This window comes from Aulostomus chinensis, chromosome 11, assembly GCF_037954235.1.
Source record: "Aulostomus chinensis isolate RoL2024-O1b breed Wild chromosome 11, RoL_Achi_v1.0, whole genome shotgun sequence".
Classification (NCBI taxonomy): Eukaryota; Metazoa; Chordata; class Actinopteri; order Syngnathiformes; family Aulostomidae; genus Aulostomus; species Aulostomus chinensis.
Window position 1 is genome coordinate 15,385,132 of NC_141330.1, and position 22,725 is coordinate 15,407,856.

Sequence of the window (22,725 nt, forward strand, 5' to 3'; positions counted from 1 at the left end):
GACCAGAACAGGTCTTACAACAACAAAACAAACAAAAATGATCTCAGACATACACACACACACACACACACACACACAAAAAACTCTTGGCACTGTTTACCAGCTGGTCCCTCACCTCACTGTTGCTCCTCTTTGACCACCAGTGAACACCGAACACCCTCAGTCTGCAAACGTTGCAACGTATGAACTCCAAGTGCACTGAACTCTTTTTAGGTCGACTTTGACTCCCAAACAAACAGAAAGCAGGGTTGACAGACGACAAGTGTTCAGCTGTCGAGTTTAGTTTTTTTTGTTTCCGTGAACTTTTTTTTTTTTTTTTTTTTTTTTTTAGAGAGAAAAAATGCGTCAGTTTCAAGAATGACAACTCAACACACAAGTGGATTTTTATCATCTTAAGCCTGGACCACACAAACATGCCCCAACAGTCAACTCATTTTAATGGAAATCAAGTAAGAGACAATCAGTTATTCATTTATGAAGTCCTGGGGCAGAACAACATCAATTAGTGTGCGTGTGTGTGTATGTGTGAGAGAGAGAGAGTGTGTGGCTGCATGCGTGTTTGGTAATGATGCGTGCACAGTGCACACTTTCACTCTCGTGACATGAAAATACATCCCGCCAAGCGTTATTGTTTGTTTGTTTGTGTGCGTGTGAGTTTGAGTGAACGAATAACTCATCCGTAGTCTCTCGATGCATTCCACATCTTCGGCAGGTCCTCACTGCTTTGGGTTGCATCTCTGTGTTTGTAGGTTTGCATGTGAGTGTGTAGTTGTAGATATAATTTGAAGGGGGGGGGGGGTACGCGCATACATTTCTTCAGAGTTTATTGTCCCTCAAATCAGAACACAGTTATTGAGTTGGGTTGTGTTCTCTGGGTCCACAAGTCGCATATCATTGTTCAGGTGTTGATATTGGAGAATTGCAATACAAATAAAAATGGCTATTAATATTTTTATCATCCTCTCATATTTATAGCTAGAGAGAACCTAGAAACACCGATGAAGACGAAAGTGCAGTGACTGAATTTTAAAACCCAAACACACACACAAGCACACAAAACAATCCCTGTATGTGCCTCCTGAAGCCACTTCGGTTTTCCAGGTTTTTCAGGCGAACGCAGACTTCTTTCCACTTTATACAACATTCATAATGAATGTGTTCAAATTTTTCTGCTCTACGGTTGTGAAAAGTAGATTTGCACATGTAAAATCAAATCAAAGCAACACACGCACTGAATATAATATGGCACCAGGGCATCTTGTCACACTTCCCACACTTTTATTGAATGTATCTTCTGATCCATGCATCACATCCAGAACAACTGCACATCAAATGAAAGAACAAAGAGTCCAAGAGTCTTTTTTGGCCTTGTTTTGGTCCAGTGCCCTTCTCTAATGTACCCATCTCATCTAATAGATATGCAACGTCTTCTTTTGGTCTTTAGTTCAACTTTAAATCAGCAACAGAAATTAAGACTGATTTATCAATGGACGTGACTCAGCCCTGGAGCGTGGCTGTGAGACTAAACAGCGGTGGGACTTTAGATTTGTATCCCTATGGTTTCTCTTGGAAAACATTTATTTTGTTGTGCCTTGGATTTCATGGAGCCCCTTTCTTTGAGCCTGGCCACAGCACAAGAGACTGATGTGGCTGATGATCTTCTAAGTGACTGCGTGTGTTGATTAACACGATCCACAGCAACACGATGCTGCGTGATTGGAGCCTCTAAGATAAATGTACGGTTGCTCCTTTCTTCTCTGTTTGTCTCTTATGCTGATCATCTTTCCTCTTCAGACTTTTCTCTTGTGGGTCAACGACGTTTAGCTTGTTTGAAAGAGGACGTTCATGCCGTTAGTTAATTTATTTCAGATTGTAGCCTTTGATTATGCATATTTTCATAGTCTGATGTTCTGGCCTGACTTCTAATGACTTAAAAACATTGGAAATGGCAGAACAACCACATTTGAGGAAAACAGGGGAAAGGAACAAGAGACTTGAGACTTGACTTGGCTTTGCAAGAAAAGACTTCTCTGGTACATACATCAAAAATGTCTCATTATAGGTTTTACTCACGTGTAAGTGACCTGGATACAAGGCGTGATTGTAGTCACGTACAGCTTCTGCTGGCATGGGGAAAAGCTGATGTGTGTGATTGAAGTGCCTCGCGCACTCTTGGATCTGCCACGCTGTAATGAGACGTATATCGTCATGAAATAAATGAGCCACGTCCTGCTCAGAGAGATTGGTGAGACAGCAAGGACAAATCCTGCTCCGTACGTTGAGGGAATCAAAGCCAGGCTCGATCCTTCCAGAGTAAGATTTTGACTCAAATAGAAAATATTTGTACTGATGAACTTGATGTTCAAGCCCACGTGGACACACCAGGGTCCAAGACATTCCTGTTCAGCAAGATTTGAACCCACATGGATGAATCCAGCCGCGTCCTCTAAATGCAGATATTGGACTCTTAGTGAGAAAAGATGCACCTATGCTATGGAGCCGAGGGAGAGCGTTTACAGTAAAGATGAACAATCGGTTGAAAAAATTCACTTCAAATTCTTCTGACACTAGAGCATGATGGTGTGGAACTGGAAGTGTCAAAAGAGGACACTCAATTGATGAATTATGTTTCTGAGAGAACTAAGAAGGTTGACAGTCACTCTAGCCGAGATCTCTGAGGAGCAAATCTGTCAAGATGACGAGCAACCGCAGCGAGTATAAAGTCTGAAAACGACACATCAAGAGTTTCACAGGAGAATACTAGAAGCTCCGTGTCTGACTTATTGAGCAAAGCCAATCCATGTGACAGTTTAACAGCCTGCCGATGAAGTCCTGCACGTACCTCATTGTCAAGCGTATTGTCCTCGGAAGGGAAAAGTAGGATTGTGTGGTATTTTATCAAGGAATGTCACCGAATAAAGAACTTTCGCAAGATGTAACAAACACAGCTCAAGTATTTTAGGGGATTCAGGTGTGATCAGATGGCCGTGATGTTAATTCAAGGTAACTCAAAGGTGCAGATAATCAGTTCTGACCAGCCACGATTTCTGATGACCAGCTAAACGTAGACGCACTGAGTCTGTGAGAGGAAAAATAGGGATACGTGCCTATATACTCCATATAGCTAAAGCTTTAGCGAGCTAAAGTCGCTATTTTCACAGGGCTATACACTCTTTTAATGTAATGCCATGACGGAGACAGGAGGGGGCTCGGTAAAGTGCATCCAAACCCAATGTAAAAAAAACAAAAAAAACAAGCTGTTCTTCCAGCATGTCAAACAGATCTGTTCCAGAATGTACTGGAGTCTTCCTTGGCTCATGCTACACCCGCCACCGTGTTTGGTGAAAAGCAGCCAGGAAGATTTTGTGTGATGCTGTTTAACAGATTAACCAACGCAGGGCCTTGATGGTGGTGAGAAACACTGGATCCCAATGTTGAGATGAAGAAATGGTCTCATTAGCGCTGCAGCTAGCCGTGGAATGAGGTCCCTCGAGTTCTTTCAGTCTTGTCAGTCCGTTATCATGTATGTTATATTATGATCTCGTCAAATACTTGTTAAAAATGTTGCACGCCGTACAGGGCGATTTAAAACACCAGATGTCTTGCAGCAAATATCCCAATTTCAAGTCTAGACAGTACGTTATTAGAGAAAAATACAGGACTGTCCTTGTTGCTGGAATCATTGTGTGAAATATCTCAGGTTTAAGACTGGGAGGGAGTGAGTGTGTGTGTGTGTGTGTGTGTGTGTGTGTGTGTGTGGGAGAGAGGGAGGGAGAAAGAGAGGGAACTGGGTCATCTCCCCAATCTGTCTCTGTTATTATCTGTTAACAGACAAGAAGGGTATGTGTGGAACCCTCTCAACAGCACACATACACACGCACACACACAAGGAAACACAATGTTAGGAAGACAATAGCTGAGGCAGGTTTGTGACCCTCACCCTTATTCACCACCGCACTTCAAGCCCCCACACACAACAAAAACATAAAGTTAATGTCTGTCCAGTATTTCACGTGGCCTGTAACTGAGTATTCCCACTGACTGTACACAACCTAGTAGCCTTTCACTGTCTGCCAGTGGAGCAGAGACACCGTGTCGCCTCCTGTATTTCAAAGTAGCAGACTCTGGGAACATGATGATAAAAGAGGTGTGTGTGTGTGTATATGTGTGTGTGTGTGTGTGTGTGTGTGTGTGTGTGTGTGATTGAGACAAAGGAATGCTTCTGGATGGCATTGCCAAGTCCCTGCAGTACCCCTGAGTGCACCCCATCTCTCCATCCCTTCCTCCCTCTCTCACTCTTTATATCGCACGCGCACACACACACACACACACACACACACACACACACACACACACACACACACACACACACACACACACAGTTGTGTCCCCGTCTATCCTGTCAACCTGTTGATGTGTAATAAATGTGTGTGTGTGTGTGTGTGTTTGCTATGCATTCCCTTGCATAAAAAGGCACTTGAGCTGAGAATAGGATTACGTGTGAAACAGATGGGATTGTGGAATGGGGAACCCATGTAATTCCCAGTGTATAAACATGTATAAACATAGCAATATCCATGAGATTACAACTAATCTATGGGATTGTGTGTGAAACTACATAGGAAGCTGGAGACCAAACTGGAAACAGACAGACTCCTGTCTTTTATTTAAACACAAGAGTTCCTGTTTTATTGTGACAGCTCATCCTCATGTGTCACACATCTGCTAAACATCCCATGTGTGTTGGATTTTCCCGCCTGTTCTGTCTGTCCTCCTGCCTGTCGTTGGTCATCAGTTCTCTGTGTGGTACACTAAATTCCTGCCCTGCCCATTTTGAGGGTCCAGTTCATCCAGTCATGAAGCCACGAGACGGGACGAGGACCCAAATGTCAATTGAATGACCTTTTCATCAATTTGTACTTCATGCTGCTCCTGAGATCATCAATATGAATATAAAACAATGACATCCTCAGACTTCATAATTTTGCTGCGAGCGTCAATGTTTTCCTGAGCAGAGGATCTGACTCTGACTCCCAGCGGGCTGCAGCACAATACACCTACAAGACACAAACACAGAGGAAGATTTATCAAAATAAACTGAAGACATGCAGCTGATGATGTGCTGGTACATCTTGACAGTGTGCAGCATTTGTGACATTTGACAACATGCGGTGTCATGTTTTCCTGGTACTCTTCTTTTTTGTTGTTACTCGTGATTTCACAAGTACGACACGCTGCCACCAAACAATATAACAAAGAGAAGTAGTGGTAAGTTTGAGCACCACAGGAATCTTTGTTGTCATTACAAGGAAACAAGATTATCTGATATCAGCTACAGTGTAGATCTTTGTGTTTGTCCCACAATACCGTCCCACTGAGAGGCAGAGACAGCACCCAGGTTAAATATCAAATCCTGGGATTTAAGCATTCTCTGGGGATGTGTTTTGCTCCACTTAACTCTGTTGTGATCAGAATTATAGTCAAATGTATGTATAAGGGATATGCTCATGACAAGAGGGAGGAATTACGACAAAAAACTCTGAGACACAAAGTGACAATGATGCACAGCAGTCGCCGCACCAAAACAAACACTGGAGGATACAATGGATTTAGAGTTTATTGGGGGGTTTTTGTCAATAGTTTCCATGTGCTTTTCTTTTTAATGCAATGCTGGTTGAATTCATAGGACTGATTTTGTGGAAACTCCAAGCAAACACCTCCTGGTTTTAGCTTTGTATTTAGCTTCACAATTAGCCAATAAAGACATTTTCTGAAATATCAAACCAGTTCACATTAGTCATTTTGCTGCTGGTAGCATCTCAGTTGAGATGCAGCTGGTAGCTTGTTTAGCATTCATTGTGTGCATGTGTTTGTGTGTGTGTATAAATCGCATTACAGTTTTTACCTCTGAAATGAGAGCTGCCCCCCTCACACACACACACACACACACACTGGCTGTCTCAGTGGCCTCCTATAGTCTATACCGTGCTAATTAAAGATTAAAGTTCTATTAAATGGAGCAAACGCAGCAGCCAGTATCTCCTGGGACAGTCATTTCCTTTGACTTGCAGCTCTTTCCCGTCTCTGAGGTAAACAGTAGCCATCATCTTTACGAAAAAGTTGTTTTTCCATGCATGCAGGCAAACATCGGTATGGCAGGAGCAGGTAATTCCGTCACCCTCTGACCAGTCCTTGTCTCCTCTTCTCCAGTCTCAGGTGGTCTGGTCATTTCTGAACATGTATGAGATGAAACATGTCGCTGTATCATTCCACTTTGAAGTTTACTGTCATACAACCTGCATAAATGGATAAAACACTTCTATTCCTCCATTGGTTGCTCTTCGATACATTGTTTGAATTATAACGATGGTAGCCTTCTCGCCCATTTTCCTCTAAAAGAAGAGGAACAACAACATTTTAGGTATAAGTTCTAATCATTCCAGGGAGGAACTATTGTGTATTTTTCAGTGTTTTCACTTTTTCATTTCAACATTTTGCCAAATGACCGTCACGCTGAGAAAGGCAGAAACTTTGAGATGTTGCTTACTGACGTCTCACTGTTTGACATCAGCGTTCGGGCAGAATGGGTTCCTATATGATCTCAACCTTTGTTTGAATATAACAGAGGCAAATATACCTGAAAGTGATATAACATGTTTCTTTGTGGGTGCCACATTTAATGTCAGAAAACTGATTCTTTGAGAATTCGGGATTTCCGAGTAGGAACTGTGAGTTTGAGTGATGATCCAGTGTACTTTTTTCCAAGCAGGAAGATAAAAAAAAAAGTCCCAGCTTCATGTTGTCTGGGATTCCAGCATAAATCTTACGGGTGACAGAAGATTTACAACATGGATCCATTCTGGGCTGTTATCCCTCTCAGCCGAAAAATCGATTTGTTCTGATGCTGTGAACACATTTTGATATATGACTGCGTTTCCCTATTTTCCTCTTCTTTTCCTTATCCAACTTCCCCCCTTTCATAGAGATTTTTACGTCATCAGTCCAGAGGTCAGCACGAGTGTTCCTGATTATAGTAACTCAGTAGTCAGTCACACTGGGAAAAACAACCTCTCAAAGTATTTCAAATTCCCACAAGTTTTTACAAATCAGAAGAGCAAAAGACCATCGGAGGAAAAGAGAGGTTTGTGGTTGGCGAAACTTTACCAGGATTTCCAGGGTACAAATCTTGGCAGCATTCAGCTTTGCTCCGTGTGTTTTTCGTCTGGTAGGTGAAATATTAACAAAGGAATTTTATCATGTCATAGAATGCATGGATATGCAAATTAATGCATACTTATATTAAGCTGCCATTTCTTGCTTTATCGGCTGAATAAAATTTTGGGATTTCATTTCCTTGCCTACAACAGAAGTACTCCTGTTCTCCAAGATGGAGTTGAGGGGTTTCGCTTCCTTTCAAGCTGAATAGATCCTTCGCTGTGAATTTTAGCAGCTTCCAAATGATTTTCTGAACATTTTTGTGGTTGTAGGCATCACAAAATCCACTTCAAATCATCATCCGGTGTGTATTCCTTCCAGTTGTTTACATCCTAGTGTCTCCAATATGGAAAAACATCCAGGAGACCAAATTGTGACACTGACCATCTTCCCTACACCAGACGTCTGCATGCGTAAAGACGCTACACTCACTTTTCAGAGTGGATCTTTCCTGTATTGACCACCAGCAGGAAGACTAAGAATTGAACCTCTTTGCTGTTTTCAGGTAAATTTATTGAGGTAAATACCGAGCGGCCGTAGCTCACCATCACAGTCTACAGACGAGAATGACAAACCCAATTTGACCCCACAGTGTACAACCACAAAATCTGCTTTAAACTTCACAACAGATGTGGAAGTTTGTGCAGGTTTTCAAACGGTCAGGCTGCTTATTCCGTCGGGACATTTTGAAAGAGAAAGGGGACTGTTGGGGGTGCTGCAATCGGCCTTGATTCCTTTAAAATTATATTTAGAATTAACTTAATAAACATAGCTGGCTACTGCTTCACCTCTGTACGTCCGCTGTCATATGACTGAGGAAACATGGCGGCGGCATTGATACACCGTAGAGGCATCATTTCACCACATAGTCTCTTTAATTCTGAACATTGTGATAACTCATTGAGTTTTGTTTTCCTCACTGTTAGTGGTCTGCTCCTGCTTCATTTTGAAAATCCTTTTCCTCTTGTGCCTGTCTGCTGTCAGTCAGCCATCAGCTCTTTATATTCCATTGATGTTTTCTATATTCTACATGCACCATGTAGCCCAAGAAGACCCCATTACTGCAGATCTGTTCAACATGGCAACAGTAAAGCTATGTGGTCTTGGAATGTTTTCTTGTACTGTTTGATCCCCATCCTCTCCAGACCGTGACTGTGTACAGGTGGGCAGCCTCTGCCAAAACTGAATGGATGCCTTCAACGCAAATTGTTTGGTTCTTACCTACCAAGATTAAAAAAAAATAAATACAAAAATTAGGTGTTAGATCATTTATCTTAAGAGTTAATAATGTGTTCAATTTTACACTATAGTCTTATTTCTAGATTAAATCTTAACTCAAGAAATCTTGCCAAGTGAAATTAATTTGCTGCATGTACAGATAATTTCACCTGTTTTGAGTAGGTTTTTCCTCAGTTTTATCTTGTCTTTAGACACCCTTTTTCGCAGTGGTCATGCTTTCATATCTTGGTCAATGGTTCAAAATTGTATTCATCTGAGACATGAAGAACATGAAACGTTCACTTCCTGTTATCGCTGTAACAGAGAATATTCAGTGCTTTCGAGGCAGCGCGAACCGTGCAGATCTTCAAGGGAGGGAAGAAGACAGTCCATAATCTTTGGTCCATAGTGACGAGCCACTAGAGAATCTTCCTATCCACAGCTGAGCAGCTGGAAAACCACACACACGAGGCGGTAATTCCTGTGTATTATTCCTGAGTCTCTGTCGTACCTTGTTGATGACAGCAGCGGTGTTGACGCTCCAGGTCAGATCCTACTCTACGTGTGCGCCCAGGAATTTAAGAGTCAGAGACCCTCTCCACACACTCCCAGCTCATGAACAGAGGCTGAATGTCTGTTGTTTTCCTCCACTAGTCTATAATCATCTCCTTTGTCTTGGTGGTGTTCAGGACCAGGTTGTTTTCTCTACATCACACTGACAGCTGATGCAGACCCCCACCCCGGAGGGATGAGCCCCACCACAGCAGTATCATCAGCAAAAGTGATGATGCGGTTGCTGGAGCATGCAGGGATGCAGACATGGGTGTAGAATAGTGGGCTGAGCACACAGCCCTGAGGAGTGCCAGTGCTGAAGCTAAGGGCTGAGGAGATGCGGGGGCAGACCCCTACCCCTCAGGGAACAAGCTGACAGAAAGTCCCTGATCCAAAGGCAGATGGAGTGGGATATTCTCAGTCCTGTCAGTTTGGTCACCGTTCGGTTGGAGAGGATGGTCTTGAACACTGAGTACACAAACAGCAGCCGTGCATCCCTGCTGCTCCAGGTGGGACAGAGCAGAGTGGTGAGCTGTGGCTACAGCGTCCACCATGACCAGTAGGCAAAGTGGTAAGGTTCCACTAGTGATGAGTTTCTCTTCACAAAAAGCAGATTGTTTAATGTTGACTTAGATTTACGTTTACCACAAAAATACAGTGAAGTCCACCTGTTGTATGAGGAGTTCCTCACTGAGGCTAACAGGAGCGACTGGACTGTCAGTAGAATGTGATGCACTGCTGGTGGCTTCATTTCACTGAAAAGCAGCTGAGCCATGCAAACTGAACTTTTAGCAGTCATAATAATTATGTAACACATTTCTCAGAGACAACACACATGCACACACACACACACACACACACACGTACACACACTTGTTCACTCACAGCAAGATGCTCATGCTGTATTCACACCACTACACTGCAGAGAAGATCAAAAACATTTTATTCTGCCACAAATAGTAAAATATGAAACATATAAAATATGTACATTAATAAGGTCATAAAATGTGATTTAAAGCAGAGGGATTAAACATTACTTCTTACGACTACAAAGAAATGATTTAGTGCTAAAAGAGGTAAAAATACATGCCACTATGTGATGTACTTAGCAAGAAACAAATCTAAATAAATTACAGTGGACAAGAAATCAGTTAAAAATAAGCTTAATTAAACAATTTGAAACCAGATGTGCGAAGCTAAAACAAATTAATGTTTTGAAAAGTGACACAAGATTCACTTTTTACAGCAGAAATCTGTTTCACTCCTCAACATTTGATCTGCAGTTATTAGTGTCTGATTATTTCACAGGATGTCTTCAATTCTTGGAGTTCTTCTCCAGCACCCAGTCGATGACCTGCCATCACAAGATGTATATTCAGCTAATTTAGGGGGGGTCTGCTTTTAGTACGTAAATAAATCAAGTTGATGTTTGGCGGCGTCACCTGTTTAGCGTTGCTGCTGGCTGCCTTCTTCATCTCGTCATGCAGACCTCGAGATGTCTTCAGATCCTAGAACCAAGGAAGAACAGCATTTGGAGCATTTAGACCAGAGTCAAGAAACAAGACAAGCGGGAGTGTTCATAACAATATGGTGAAAATGAAGAGGCCATATGAGTTCAAAAAAGGACAGTATTGGTTGTGTGGGCAGGAAACCTTGAGATAGAATTTGGAGATATCAAACAGTCTTTCGCGGCAGGCCTCAAAGCATCGATGCTCACTGGTGATCCCGTGGTGCTTCAGTGTTTTAGCTACCACCTCCTGCAGCATCTGTGACACAAAAGACACACATTTGTATTGGCACAACCCTAAAATGTTACAACTAGTTCTGTTCATCCCCTCAACCCGCTTCACAAAAAAAAAAAAACAATTTTAGTGTGTTTTCCTTCTTCAAAGGGAGGAATGTCAAAAAGTCTTGACTTCAGAGGTGGGGGGTTATGTGTGTATGTGTGTGTGAGTGTGTATATGTGCTTGCACAGAGGTGTCTTTACATTCCCAACCCTGGCTCTACGGTGCAAACACACACTACTACTACACTGGTAAGAGTTGAAAGTGAAATAAACAGATCTGCCTTTGATCTTGTCGCAGCGACGGTTGTGAGGAAACGCCATAAATTATTGTGAGGAATCACTGGTGCCGTTCAGTCTCACGAGGAGTGGAAAAGCTGCTTTTAATCTCTGTCCTGAATAAATGGCTATCATTATTTTTGAATAGTGCCAACTGTTCCTTCACTATACTCAGGTTTGGTTGATAAGGCTGTTTGCATAACAATCGCAAAGCAAAACAAGTCAAGGTCGGGATGCAAACTGCGAGAAGAACGCGGGAAGGAGGCAGGGCTGTTCAGGTATTAGTGTCAGTGTGTAACTTGTCCATGAATGTCTTTCTGAGAACTGCAGGAAAAAAAGTACATCTCGTTTGTGTTTATGTGACAGAACAGTGTAGCTGCTTCTATCACAACATGTTTGCCACGGAAAGGGCCGTGAGTGTTTTGTTGTGCAGGTCTGTCTAAATATGGTTTATTCACTCGTATTTTTATTCTCACGTTCTCAGAGAAACTTCGTTAACATTGAAATGTTATTGTGAATGACCTTCACGGTCGCCTGTCCACTAATAAAGCGCCTCGATTATTTTCTAATGAATTGCTCCTGACACAGTCATCTAACTTCTACGTGTTGTGCACTTACAGTTACTAGATTCATAACAGGGCCAGAATGGCAACTTTGATGAGAGAGACTAAAATCCAAAAATGTTAAATTCAATAGAAAGAAACAAAAAAAATGTGTTATTTTCTCTTCATTATTTTGCAAACGTGTACCACATCCAGCCACTGACTGCAGTATTTACATCAGCGTAAACTGCCTCTACGTCATGGACACTGTACTTGTGCCGCGCCAGCTAAATTGTCTAAATCGTTTTTGATGATAGTGATAGAGGGCAAAACAGAATATGAATAAATATGTACACACACTTGAACATGCATCTCGTCTTTCATCCAGATTCCTCAGAAGGGAAAAAAAAAAACATCATGCCATAATACTCTGGTTATTTGTATTTGATCACAATTTAAGAGTAATAAAAGATTTTCAAAAGAGAAACGGAGCAGACTACTGGGTAACAAGAACGTATTCACCAATAAATAACTTAATAGTTTTTTAAATAATGACAAGAATGATTGAGTGACAAATCCAACACAGAGACACACTCACCCTGTTGTGTTTTTGTGAGCGCGACTCCTTGACAGGTTTATCATCTGTTCGTGTGCGATCCGTCTTCTGTTCTACCGTTTGGGGTTTCTCAGTGGAGGAGAGATTCACCAAACCTGTAGAGTCATTTCAGTGTCATAAATCATTAAGATTATGGCAGCGTTAATTCCATATTACTGCTACTGTCAGTCTGTTTCATTCCAACTGCTTTGTCAAGTAATAACACGCATGTAATTTGCAGCACTTCCTAACATCAACTCTTGGCAGAGCATCTTGGCATGTATTTGTTCTCATTTATGCAGAAGGAAAATTATACCTATGATGGGTTTTTTTTTTAGATGCAGACTTTGCAGTAACATTAATGTAAACATCCGGCACTGTTCTGTGGTCGTCGTATTGATTGATAGGTTTCTGTGTACAGTCTAATCTAGTTCCAACAGAGCAGAGATTAGGTTCGGCTGTTTAGATTAACCTGAGCGTGTGTGTTTTGCGGCAGAAGATGAAGAGGAGGTGGACTGAGATCTGCTGGGCTGTTGCCGTAGAGACCTGCAGACAGGATGTGTCCCACTGCTGCCGCTGCTCTGAGAGCAGAGGGAGTCGCTGCTCTCAGACTTCACCAGCCTGGATCGTTCAAACAGGTAAAAATATCACGCCACCCGCACAAAAACTCATTCAAACATTTTGTTAAAAAACACAAGTAAAGCCACTGTATCCAGTTGATCATCATTCAGAGTTTTTTCGGACTCTGGACATCCTTGTCATCATCATCATCGTACCTCTTGCGAGGATACCCTCCGATGATGTCTGTGTCCCAGGACCTGCGCTTGAGTCGAGCTACATCAGCATTCAGCAGAGTCTCTCCATCAGGCACACTTCCTGGTTCTGACATCACGGCAGGAGAGGGGGCGGGGCTGAGAGCAAAGGGGAGGGCACAGGGTTCCTTGGAGCAAGTGGTGTGGGTCTCGTAGCGAATCAGACGGGATTGGAGCCGCACAAAGGCCTGGTCCCGGTCCAAGGACCGCTGGTTGTCCAGACAGAACCTTGAGCAAAAGACAAAACAATGAGGGCAACATTAATAAAAAATTGTTATAAGAATAATAAAATGGATGATAATGCCGTTTGTAGACCTACTCTATGCCGTGGTAATGGGACGCAGAGGCCTTGCTGAAGGACATCTGACTGACCCTCCTAGGAGACAAGTCTGGTGATACCTGAAACACATTTGTACTGGACAGACACAGGTGGTGGGGGAGGGGTAAAGAGAGAGAGGACGAAGGACTTAATAGTTTGTAAAGTAAAATATAACGGAATTGTTCTTAGCACGAATGAAAACCTTTCTATTCTGCTATTCTGATTTTCCTGGAGAGAGCGCTGGCAAATGGAAGGCTAATGATCCTCATAAAACACTTATGGGCTCATCAAGTGTTTGCCAGCTTAGAATCACATAAATACGGTTCAGCGTGTGTGTGTGTGTTCATTTTAAACATGGAAACAGACCAAGTTCTTCCTGCATTAACTCATTCATCTGGGTACATGTCAACCTTCTTCTCTGCGAGTGGCGCCCTCATCAACGCTCATGTAGTTGCTTCTGCCTCTAAGTTAACACAGAAATGGTTTATGATAATAACGACTCGTTAATGCTTCATAAACCATTAGTTAACAGTTTGTGTGTTTAGGTGTTCATTTGAATGGTTAGGGATAATAAAACAGGAGGAGGTTTGTCTTCCCCACTTGGAAACAATGGTCCCAAAGAGCACTGATAGATGGTTAATTATGACTGTTATTCAGCACTTTTATATAAAACTAATGAACTATGATCTAAATATTATCACTGTGCCCTTATTGTGAAGTGTTACCATTGACTCTTTCGGCACAGTGAACATGTACATGTACCATAAGTTCCAGAGGGGCCTTCCCCACCTGCAGTCTGTTTGCCTTGGGTCAGAATCGGTGCTGCTCATTTTTCATGAGGTCCAGTTGGTGTTCACGCTGGTCTGAGCCAACATTCGTAAACAAGCAGAAAATCACACTGACATGGAAAACAACAGCAGCCCATTGCCATCGTAGCCTGAGTAGCTTTTTTTCTATTTCAATAGTTTGCATATAGATTCACTGGCTGGTAAGGATGAGAATTTTTAAAGTAATGATGCTTGATATTGACTGAATTACAACATCCGGCTCTTTTATCAGTATTTTCTAATGTCTTAATGTAATGAATTGTCATGCTGCAGCGTCTCCCTCTCTGTTGTGGGGCAGAACTCCATGTTGCACTTCTCTGTAGCTAAAGCATTATTTTCAACCCACTGCACTTACCTCAGTCCATTTGGGAACAGGCTGAGCCAAATGGGGAGATTGTTGGGTGTGACAAACGTCCTGTGATAGCTTCACACTTCAAACTAAAAAAAACCTGAAAGTGAAATGAGCTGCAGGTGGATGAACCTACCCTCTATTGAGAGCCAGAGGTTGTAGCTCGGCGGTAGGCATGCCATCAGGCGTGAAGTGTTTCAGAAGTTCTTTGGCGTCTAGTAAAGCTGCGGCGCCATTTTGACTGTCTTTAGGACCCAGCAGGCTGTCACTGGAACCCGGACCTAACAGGCCAAATCTAACAGCAAATAAACTGTGGATTAATGTGGCGTTGATTCCAGACTCGCTATATATGTTTGAACAAAGATGCTTCACCACGTCGGGGAAAATGCACTTAAAAGTCAGGTATATTCAAGTGATTTACCTCCTCTTCTGTCTGCGCTTCTGTAGGTTCTCTATGTTGTGAAGGACGCTCCTCTCGGGCCAAAGAGACTGCTGGTGGCAAATGTTCTGAAAAGCTATTAGAAGAAAATATCAAGGCGTACCTTTTCCCTCTCTGCTTCATTTGAACATTCACTTCAAGCAACAAACATCTTCCAGTTTGTGTTCAGCTGGCATGAAACTTTTTTCATTTCGCCTGCACTTCAGTGATTGAAAGAAACGACTAACAGCTTAACAACGTGAAACCAATCTCGCCTGACTTCGTTGCTGGTTGATGGACACTTAAGGACATTGCCTGCCCCCACCCCCCCCACCCCCCCACATACAGAATTTTCATTTCTGAGAAAACACGAGTCTTATTAGTTGTGTGTTTCAGGTTTCAGTTGACTCCCACAGTTACACGTGGTTTAAGCCGGATCGCTATCATTTCCTGGTATGTTTTAAATGTCACGATGGATTTTGCTCTAACATTTTATTGCTTCACTGTTGAGCAGAAAGGGGTCAAGTGTGAGCATGCAGCACTTAGCAGCTGCCCCCCGCCAGTTATTAGTCCTGTGAAGGTTGTTGACCAGCACTGTCAGCCACACTACTCACACCGAAACATGTGAAGCTGAAAAAAGATGTCCAACACCGCTGTTATGGTTAACTGATCTGCTTCTGATGATGTTCTAGATTGTGAAAGTCCTTGGCTCTGAAGCTACAGGTCATGATTATCAGTCCTAGCTCAATAAAAGGGCGAGAAAATCAGTTAAAGCTGCATGAGATGATATTTTATAATCAAATGATCAACTTTTTTGCTGTGATTTTATGAACTGGCCTCAGCAAACCCCCCCCCCCCCCCACATCATTTTCTTGATATGAGACCCTGTGAATTTATTATCTTAGAATTTCACAAGCAGTAAGTCTTGTGTTGAAAACAGAAGTGACGCGTATTGATAATCACAATGACCCAAATGCTGAACTCGTGTCCGACAGTACTTTAAATAGAGTCAATCTCAGCAGTGAAGAACTCAGAGACTCTGTATGTTCTTGTGTTTGGTCAGAGAGGTTAGACGCTGGAGGAGTGCAGAAAAAAACAACTACAACAGGCTCATTGAGGAGAATATGGTGATTCATGGCCCGAGGTTGTGAGCGAGTTTGACCGCCCACACGAAGTCATTCACACCTTTAAGGAAGGCAGCCCAACAAAAGCTCAACACATTCCTGGTGGATTGCTGAAGCTCATCTCTCCTTGAACTGAGTGTGAGGTGTGGGCCAGGGAAATAATTAACAGATGGAAGAGAACATGAAATACATAAATAAACAAAAGTCAAAATAAATAAAACACTGATGACCATTTGCAGTTTTGTTGTTTCTTGTGTAATATTTGCTCCTCCTGTGAAAACACTGAGCAGCAAAGGTAATTATTCAAGGAACAGGCTGATGGAAAATATTCAGTCTCCAAAAATTACTGAAAAACACAATCACAGCATTTAAGATGTGAAATCTGCTTAAGGTGCAGGTCTTCGAGCCCCACGGCTAGATTCTTAATAGCAGCGTTGAACTTCCTGTACACATTGAACTGGAGCTGCAGGCGGGGACTTGTTATACTGCTTAACATTTTTTGGGCATGTTGTTAGCTCCATTAACTGTGAATGTGCATGAAGAGAACTTGGAAGCACTGCTAGACTCTATAGGGTTAGGATATGGAAACCTGCAGTAGTTTCCTTGTTATACAATGTTTCTGGGATATTGTTGACCCTATTTAGTAGTAGTAGTAGTAGTAGTAGTAGTAGTAGTAGTAGTAGTAGAGGAAGTCAACACTTATCCTGGTGTTTTGCTTCACACACATACACGCGTATACACATACCTACATAAACACATATACCCATATATAAATACACACATATATATATATATATGTGCACGCACGCGCGCGCGTGTATATACATACACACATATATACGTATATATACATATAAACATATATACACAAATCCATACATACACATATATGTGTATATATATGCACACGTATATACACACACGTATATATATACACACGTATATATATACACACACATACATATATACATACATATACACACATATATACATACATATATACACACATATACATATATACATACACACATAAATATATAGATATTTGTACATATATACACATATATATTTGTACATACATATATACACACATATATTTGTACATACATATATATACACACATATATTTGTACATACATATATATATTTGTACATACATATATACACATATATATTTGTACATACATATATACACATATATATTTGTACATACATATATACACATATATATTTGTACATACATATATACACATATATATTTGTACATACATACATATATATACACACACATATACATTTGTACATATACACACACACGCACGCACACACACACACACACACACACACACACACACACACACACACACACACACACACACACACACACACACACACACACACACACACACACACACACCAAGGTATGAGGTCAGAGCAAGGCTTGACTTAAGTAAGAGCATCCCCCTGTCTTGCATAGTCCCTGGGGATGTGCAATTTAAACATCTAGGCTAAACTCATGATTGGGCCTGGGACCCCAGCTCAGGTTTGATCACTCTGTAACTGGCCACCTTTGATGAGGGTGTCTCATGCTGAAAAGCCAAAGCACCCCCTGACTGAAAATGCACACTATTGATGGCATGTCCCAAAATTGTCATCCTTCCCCTGTGTGAGTTACACCTCCCATGCCATTCTTAACATCAAGTCAAACCTCAAGTGAGTACCGTCTATTGGCACAGCGGACAGTTTCACAGATGGAACTGTACCTGAGTTCAAGGTTGTCTTGCTCTCCTGGGTGTCTATGAGGCAGGTAGCCGAGGGCAGACTGGAGTCAATCATCCTCAGATACTGCACCCTGGCGAGACTCAGAACGGCCCTCAAGTCATTGACAGGTACTGAGGTTGAGGCTGATGATTCCTTTTTCTGTCCTGCACACACACACACACACACAGATTGGTGGTCATCTTGGAGTTCATTGGTAAACTCACAACTGGTGTAGTGACATAGAGAGAGGGCTGAGGGTTGACTCTCCTCTACAATATTCTTTTTTGTCTTTCTTAAAAAGATGAATATTTACATTTTTTTTAATATGAAATCTGCTGAACGACATGGCTGTGGGGGTGGGGGGGGGGGGGGTGATGTTAAAAACATTGAAATGAGTTAAGCATCTAGTGAAACACCCAAAGGGAAAAAACAAAACAGGAAAAAACCTTAACAAAATTTCCATTTTTTGCAAGAGTCAGAGTATACTGCAATGGTTCAGTCGGGAATCTCCTCAGTGCTTTTCTTCAAGTTTGAATAACTTCACTCTGTTGTCTCTAATCTGGCTCAGCTCGTCTGGTGTTTCACTATCTCTCCCTGTCTGGGGAACATTCTGAGTAACTGTATTACAAGACTTCCTCCATGCTCCACACAGTGCTTCAAGCACAAGAGTGCTGACAGTTTAAACTGACAACTGTTCACTAACACTTTATCAATTTAATTCTCATTAACAGACAACACAAGGCCTTTATTCCTCTGTGATTTCTTTCTCCCTGAGGGTAACTGAATAACACAGACATGTAGAGCGAATGAGTGCAGGAAAGTGTCATGCTTTTGATTTGGCCTCACCAGTGTAAGACATCTTTGCACCGTAACAAGCAATAACAACATATAACGCTGACTAAATATTTAGAACTGTAAAAGTAAACAAAAACTCCCGCCTGTGACTTCATTTTCTCGATAAACTTTCATCTGAATCAACTCGGTGAGTGGAGTAGCGAGTTAGAAGTCTGGTGTCTACAGGGGTTTGAGATGACAGAACGACAGACAGAGATGACAGAAAGGATTCAGTTAGCTTTGATGCTGTCTACAGTGATCAAAGCAGTTAGAGATCAGAGATGATTGGATGAAGGACAGAGTTGTAGTAATGACAACACATGATGGTTGGTTGTTTTGTAATATCGCATGGCTCATTGCTCCGCCCCCAAAACAGCACCACTGACTGCTTGCTAGGTTCTTTCAGTGGGATAACATTTAAAGTACCAAACTACTTTTCATAAAACTTTTAAGGGTCTGAACAGGGCCTTGGACACTAAATTATGGAGCAGATCTGAATCCCAGGGCAGATACACAAATCTATTTGCTTACATTAAATGTGTATAACATATTACTATATTTGTCCTTGACGAAGGTGCCCTTAAAACAAATGAAACAATCAGGCGTTTTCACACCATTTATAAAAGCGGACATTATTTAGTGTATTTGATCTTCCAACCATGAAGGCAAAGATTTAATACGAGGCCATGGTTTTGTTATCAGTCTAAATAACATGAGAGCGATGAGGTGAGGACAGAGTGATCACATAGAGGGTCAGAGGAGGGTTAGCTACTGAACATGAGGTCAACACATTCCTCTAAAATAACCTCATGCACAAATGACTGCAGCACCTCGGGCAGTAAGTACACCTTTGGTAAAGAATTTGCTTTTGGGAAATGCAAGTCAAACAAAGTTCCTTAAGATAAAGCACATCGGAGGGATTTGACAGACAGGGACAAAATAACGACCAAAAAGTTGCTTTCAAAGTTCCTTCTCCATTTATTCTTCTGCTATTCTATGATTCACTTCCATATGTGATCACTTCCACTTTGTCCTCGGGGCGCAAGGTCATGTGTTGAGGGCTTTTTACTGCTGTTGTCATCGTACAGAAGGACACGCATCAGTAAAAGTACAAGGATAAAACTGGTGATGAGGTAAGTTGGACCGCTACATTTTTTTAGTCACATACATCAGTTTCTGTCTACTGTAGAGCTGAATGTGTACACCTGCAGCATTTTTGTTGATTCTCCCCCTCTCTGGAGCTGCACATAGCCTGAGATCATCCAATGAACCCTTCAAATCTCATACTTACTGAGATATTCTTGCAGCACCAATGTCTGGACCCGGGTCACATTCCTTTCTCTCTTCAGCAGTCCACCTCCTTGGAGACAGGGCAGCGAGCGCAGGACAGTGCCTCCAGCTCCTCCTGGTTGGAGAGAGTAGTGAAAGGGAGGGTAAAAAAGACAGACGAGGTGATTTGCGAACACCTTGTGCTGAGTATGTCACGCAGGTGCCATGACCGTCAGGCGTGCATTTTAAGACTTTCCTTTTGGTGAAAACTTTGCTGTGTCATTGCAGCAGTTAGGGCAGCTTTTATAGTCTTGCTCTGCATGTAAAAGTATTTTCAAGATCACTTCTGAAGGTTGCATAAATTGTTAACAACAGCGGGAACTCTCGGGAGGAAACGCCGCAGTAGGTCTCCTGAATATCATATACAGCCCAAGAGCAGACAAGGACACCCATTGACAAAGGAGCTTTTAATTCACATCACAAAACAAACAACAATGCAACATCCCCATGTCCACAACAGCGCCGAGGTTTTTGTTCCAGCCAGTCCACTGCACATCCATCAAAACATTCACTCTATTCATCCATCCTTTCTCCTTCCATCTCTGTCAGTCCTTCAAGTGTTCTTAAGAGTACTTCAAAGACTAATGAGGAAATACTTATGGAAACGCACTGACATACCAGAAGGGAGCAGTCACAACAGAACTATGAGAGAAGGTTCATATGCCTTCTAATGTTAATAAAACATGAGCCAACTTTACACTCGATAAAAGAGAGTTAGATTCATTATTTTTGTTTGTTTGTATATCCTCCTCAAACTTTCCAACATGATCTGACAGGCGAGGATGTCCCCAAATATGGAAGCATTTAATGAATCAAAATGACACAAATATTCACAGTGATACACGGAAATACAAACACACCTAACATCATAATATACCTGATGATGAAAGTGACTTCTCTCTCAGCAGCCCGGAGACTGTTGCCATGGCAGCTGCTCCATTTATTTGACTGTCTGAGTGCAACATCCTGACCCTGCAGGCTCCATACACACAGTCATCTGAGCCCTGGACCAACAGGAAGTAGTGAGCACTCTCTCCTTTGACCTCTACATCAGGCACTGCAGGATGAATTAAAGAAGACAGATTAAATCCACCTCATTCATGACAGAAACAAACTTCACTGGCTGCTTTTTTTTGGTCCCGATGTTTTTCTATCATTGTCTAAAGTTCTGTGGAGAAACAGGACAAGATTTATATTGATAGGTTAATTTGAGTAGATGTTGACAGGATGACGTAGGGAACTATCTTGAAAGTAACACTGTTAAAAGCAAACACAGTATACTGATAACACCTATCGTGTTTGACAGAGCTATGGTTTTTGTTTCACTGGAAGCACTCACGCCCAAGCTGTTGAGTTGTGTGTGTGTGTGTGTGTGTGTGTGTGTGTGTGTGTGTGTGTGTGGTTATGTGGTTAAGTGGGTCCTCTTGAAACTGGAACTCGTGATGAAATCAGAGTCACATTGAGTTTGGTGTAATAATACAGATGTAAAAGTAATTTACGTGGAGAGTAAAAAATATAGACTCTGATCATGCCTTTTCTCTGGGAGTGCCATGAAAGAAGGAACATCAATCTATGTGAAACCTTCTGTAAGGTTTAGTCAAAACTACACTAACCCTTGTAGCTTAGCGCAACTTTATTATTTGGGAGTGATGAAGAACACAAATCCAAACGTGTCCGTCATGTAACACAGTTGTTCAACACTTATCGCCAAAAGTTTTGACCTTCTGAGTGTCAACTGCAAGGAGCAATCGGCATGTACCATCAGAAAATGCACGTTTATCAAAAACATTCCCTGCTGCTGTCCAATTCCATTTTTTTTCATTTTTACTGCAACAAAAAAGTCCATTTTCCACAGGGGTGTACTTATATCAGTTATATCTTCTTTCATGATTTGTTTCTCTTCTGTTTATTCTTCCAGCAGTGAATTCAAAATGGACTCCTTCTTCGGAGTCTGCTTCCGCCCCACAGACGGCCTCATTATCTATATCAATGTAGCTCTAGTTAACAATTTATTTCCCCCCGGAAGATGATGTGAGTCATCGCTGTAGTTGCCAAACGGTCATCCATTTAACGAGGTAATGAAAGGACTTGCCGGGTAAGGACTTTAGCCTCCTGGCTAGAGACTCTCTCCAGCGCTGGGAGCTGAGTTGGCTGGCTGAGGGCTGGGCGATGGAGGTGATTATACAGGACAGGCTGAACAACGCTCCCACCTGAAAATAAACACACCAACACAACGAAATAAGGAAATTATGGGCACATTCCCTCAAGCAGAGGATCTCCCTTTCCTTTAAATGAATTCCATAATCACAAAACAATGCTGGTTTTTATATATACATATATATACATATATATATACATACATACATACATATATACACACATACATACATATATACACACATACACACATATATACACACAGTACATACATATATACACACAGTACATATATACACACAGTACATATACACACAGTATATATATACACAGTATATATATACACACAGTATATATATACACACAGTATATATATACACACAGTATATATATACACAGTATATATATACACAGTATGTATATACACAGTATGTATATACACAGTATGTATATATATATACACAGTATGTATATATATACACAGTATGTATATATATATACACAGTATGTATATATATATACACAGTATGTATATATATATATACACAGTATGTATATATATATACACAGTATGTATATATATACACAGTATGTATATATATACACAGTAT

The 22,725-nt window shown here is 41.6% G+C and overlaps 1 protein-coding gene and 1 long non-coding RNA gene across 3 annotated transcripts in view; one reads left to right on the forward strand and one right to left on the reverse strand.

The window, feature by feature from the left end:
* The first annotated feature begins 364 nt into the window (after positions 1-364).
* On the forward strand, positions 365-15,648 carry LOC147253588 (uncharacterized). 2 transcript variants are annotated; one of them, XR_015118414.1, is made up of 3 exons: positions 365-449; positions 12,681-12,822; positions 14,939-15,648. It is a non-coding gene; the product is annotated as an uncharacterized LOC147253588 (long non-coding RNA). The 2 variants fall into 2 exon arrangements; XR_015118413.1 differs by lacking the exon at positions 365-449 and adding an exon at positions 7,020-7,225.
* The window catches only part of mtbp (MDM2 binding protein), a 29,000-nt gene continuing 16,193 nt past the window's right edge, over positions 9,919-22,725 (reverse strand). Inside the window, exons 11-23 of the mRNA XM_086217301.1 lie at positions 22,050-22,167; positions 20,835-21,014; positions 19,920-20,033; positions 17,797-17,958; positions 14,913-15,006; positions 14,628-14,786; positions 13,316-13,411; positions 12,961-13,224; positions 12,657-12,805; positions 12,188-12,300; positions 10,638-10,751; positions 10,428-10,493; positions 9,919-10,339 (exon numbers count right to left, since the gene is read on the reverse strand). Of these exons, the coding sequence (XP_086073427.1) occupies positions 10,301-10,339; positions 10,428-10,493; positions 10,638-10,751; positions 12,188-12,300; positions 12,657-12,805; positions 12,961-13,224; positions 13,316-13,411; positions 14,628-14,786; positions 14,913-15,006; positions 17,797-17,958; positions 19,920-20,033; positions 20,835-21,014; positions 22,050-22,167 (1,668 nt within the window). The 3' untranslated portion in view covers positions 9,919-10,300. The remainder of the gene's footprint in view (positions 10,340-10,427; positions 10,494-10,637; positions 10,752-12,187; positions 12,301-12,656; positions 12,806-12,960; positions 13,225-13,315; positions 13,412-14,627; positions 14,787-14,912; positions 15,007-17,796; positions 17,959-19,919; positions 20,034-20,834; positions 21,015-22,049; positions 22,168-22,725) is intronic.